A 3,633-nucleotide genomic window follows, 5' to 3' on the forward strand; every position below is an offset into this window, starting at 1 on the left:
AAATGTACAGTTGGTTGAACCTGTTTATGCATCTTCTCCAGCAGCTGGGGCATCGCCACCTTTGGTGTTTCTGGTATAAATCACTTGAGCTCTGTGTTTTGAAACCAGCTTGATAAGCCCTTTACTTAGCAGCTCCTGAAGGGCTGCCCCGGCCAGGGAACCCCAAATCTTCAGTCTCTCTGAGACAACAGCTGGGGTTATAAGCTTATCGTTGGGAACTTCTCTCCAAAGTTTGTCATATGTGGCTTTGTCAAACAAGACCAGGTTATTGTGCTTGTCCCGAACTTTGCCTTTGGACCACTTCTTCTCTTTGGTCTTGCCCCCAGATTTGTTCACTGGGTCTTTGTCCTTCTTGGCCGATTTCCCGGCGTCTTTCTTCTTCTTGTCTTTGGGTGGCAATGCGAAGCTCGGAGAGGAGCTACCACAAGTGCAACCTTGTTAAGACGTCGGATAAAAAGGAAGCGCGGCTCCCCCACACACCCCAGGTTTATTAATTTTTTTTAAAGTTATCCTGTAATTTATTATTATCATGCCACGTAGAGAACTCTGGCGGTGTAGTTAGTGTAGGAAGTTGTGCTTCCTACATTCAAAGGTGAGGCCTGTCTGGTGGTTCAAATCCACCTTGGCTCCCTAGAAAACAGCTGGGCAATCTCCTATGGGGCAATTCATAGTCTCTGAAAAACTACTGGAGTCACGAGTCATTTCTGACCCAATAGCAGTGAGCTTGAGTCTCAGTCTCCAAATAAAATAGTCAATTCCATCTTGATATATCATCTTGACTTCTTCCCCATTTGAAATTTCTGTGGCTATATCAGTTTCCCCCTGTTTTTGTATTATAATTGTCATTATTTACACATTCTCTTTGTTCCTATCTTCACACTTGTACATTCCTGTTACTTTGATATTTATTTCTATTTAAAAAACCCTCAAAACTCATTGTTATTGAATCTGAACCAACTCGTACTCTCTGTGCCAGTGGGATTTCAGAGGCTGTAAATCACATGAGGAGAGATTGCCCATCTTTTTCTCAGAGGAACAGCAGATGGATTTGAACCATCCATCTTGGGTTCAGTAGCCCAACTCACTACTGACTAGACTGTCAGACTCCCTGATACTTAAATCATTGGCTGTTCCCTCTGCCTAATCATACATTCCTTTAAACAGTTCCAATGCAGTGCTCATTATCTATCCCTTCTTTTTCTAATTTCCCTCCAACCTTCCCATGCCAGTTCTGTTTTATAAGAGTAGTTTCAGTAGTATTTGTCCTTTTGTGACTGAGAACTTGACTCAGCATAATGTGTAATGTTTTATGAGTTCCTTATTGATAGGAACTTAGGTTGCTTCCATCTCTTTGCTATTGTGAATAATGCAGCAATAAATATGGGTGTGAGTGTATCTGTTTGGGTGGCAGTTCTGGTTTCTTTAGGGTATATTCAGAGTAGCAGAATTGCTGGGTCAAATGCTATTTCTATTTCCAACTTTTTGAGAAAGCACCAGACTGCCTTCCACAGTCGTTGCACCATTTTACACTCCCACCAACAATGAATAAGAGTCTCAATCTCTCCACAACTTTGCCAATGTTTATTGTTTGCTGCTTTGTTGAACTTTGCTATTGTTGCTGGGGTCAGATAATATCTCATAGTTGTTTTGATTTTCATCTCTCTGATAGCTTGGGATTTTGAACATTTCTTCATGTTTTTGTTTGCCATCTGAATGTCTTCTTGGGTGAAGTGTCTATTCACATCCTATGCCTATTTTGTGAATGAGTTGTTTACCTTTTTCTTGTTGAGATGCTATTCTCATTAATATTGGCCATATTTCCATGTATTTTTGATTCAGTTTTTCATGTATGGAAGGAACGTAAAATTTCCCCTTATGTCTATTTGGTAAATAAAACAAAATCAAGGGGAAAATTGAGCAATTAAGAGGCACAAGTGGTGGATGGATATGGCAGAAGTTGTGAGGATTCACGTAAATGGGTGAATTTGGGGAAGTCTTGGCCACGTGGAGGAATAAAGGGCTAAGGGTGAAGGAGACAATGATTATGATGAAACTAGCAGAGTTAGCAGGGCTTTGGATCCACTTGGAGTGGCTTGAGTTCCCTCCTCTAGGCTGTCTGCCTATTGCCTGAGTCTGATATCTATCTGTCTGGCTGGATCCTTGGGAAAGGTAAGCCTAGGCGGTAGTATTGTTTGTGAATTGCGGTAGTAACAATAGCACATCCAATCTGTTATTGCTGAATTGTAATTGTCATTTTCCTGACATGTGGTTTGCCTTATTAAGTTTGAAATAAATGTCTTATATTTTTGCCTCTTTCAGCTTGCCTGAGATGAGCAATTTCTGTCCTTGCTTTGTTTGTGCTGTGTCCCTTTCTCTCCTGTGCGCTACCCTTTTCTTTAAGTAGGAACTCCTGCTTTAAGAGTGGGTCACCCAAAACAACTATGAGATACCATCTCACTCCAGTAACAATAGCACAATTCAACAGGGTAGCATACAACAAATGCTGACGAAGTTGTGGAGAAAATGGAACTCTTATTCACTGTTGGTGGGAGTGTAAAATGGTGCAACCACTATGGAAAGCAGTATGGCACTTTCTCCAAAAGTTGCAAATAGAGATACTATTTGACCCAGCAATTCCACTATTGGGAATATACCCTAAAGAAACCAGAACTGCCAACCAAGCAGATATATGCACATCGCTGTTTATTGTGACTTTGTTCACAATAGCAAAGAGTTGGAAACAACCCAAGTGTCCATTAACAAACAAATGGATAGAGAAGCTGTGTTATATTCACACAATGGAATACTATGCTGCATTGAAAAAGTAAGGAACTCATGCAATATTTTTCAAAATGGGTGACCCTGGAGGACGTAATGCTGAGTAAAATATCCCAGTCACAAAAGAACAAATACTGCATAGGGCCACTGTTGTAAAATGGGACTGACATTGGGGTTGGGGAGAACCTGAGAAAGGAGGGGATAAATAATGTATACTGCATTGAAACAGATGAGGGAGAGAACTGTTAAAAGGGATAAGTGGTTGGGTATTATTGTCATGACAGGAGTCCAGAATAAGAGCTGCATAGTAAAGTGGACTGGGGAGGGGGGGATGTATAACAACAAAAGACTATTTTTTTCTTTTCAAAGAGAAAAGTGAACTGGGGGGAGGGGTGGGCAGGGAGGAAAATGCTCAACAAAGTAAAAATGGAAATTCAAAGTCTCCGTAAACTTTCATTAAAATTTTAATGAAAAAAAGAGTGGTCACCAACATGTCTACTATTTATACAGAGTCCTAGACTCAAAAGTCTAGATAGAGAGGTAGCTATATACCTGTTAATGAGTTGACTAAATTTATGGTAACCTTATGTACAACAATGTCTAGTCTCCGCTGTCGCCACAGCCACCAACATGTTCAAGTTCATTGCTGCAGCCTTTGTCTCAATACATCTCAACAAAGATCTCCCTCACCTTTATTGGCTTCCATTCTACTGTATCTGTTATTCTCCCCTAACAATCTCTCCTGATGACTAGTCCAGAGCAGGTAAGTTGGACAATATTCTGTTGTGATCTGATTTTTGAAGCTCTGATGATGTAGCCCATAGGGAACTGTGCTGCTAACCCCAAATGGTGCCC

General features: G+C 40.8%; 1 protein-coding gene across 1 annotated transcript; it reads right to left on the reverse strand.

The window, feature by feature from the left end:
- Positions 1 to 24: 24 nt before the first annotated feature.
- LOC102859104 (40S ribosomal protein S25-like) lies at positions 25 to 1,816 on the reverse strand. Its single transcript, XM_006882576.1, has 2 exons — positions 1,776 to 1,816; positions 25 to 418 (listed from the first exon to the last, which is right to left on the reverse strand). The coding sequence occupies exons 1-2, from the start codon at positions 1,814 to 1,816 to the stop codon at positions 25 to 27; spliced, it is 435 nt and encodes a 144-aa protein (XP_006882638.1).
- Between the last annotated feature and the right edge of the window lie 1,817 nt (positions 1,817 to 3,633).

Source organism: Elephantulus edwardii, unplaced genomic scaffold (assembly GCF_000299155.1).
Source record: "Elephantulus edwardii isolate Elephantulus edwardi_28Jun2011 unplaced genomic scaffold, EleEdw1.0 scaffold00021, whole genome shotgun sequence".
Taxonomy (NCBI): domain Eukaryota; kingdom Metazoa; phylum Chordata; class Mammalia; order Macroscelidea; family Macroscelididae; genus Elephantulus; species Elephantulus edwardii.

What these genes read in the sequence shown, in the direction of transcription:
- LOC102859104 (XM_006882576.1), bottom strand. Translation starts at nt 1,816, where the DNA reads ATGGCCAATATTAATGAGAATAGCATCTCAACAAGAAAAAG. An exon ending in AGCATCTCAACAAGAAAAAG is followed by an intron (nt 419 to 1,775) that starts GTAAACAACTCA and finishes CACTTGTGGTAG; the next exon opens with CTCCTCTCCGAGCTTCGCAT.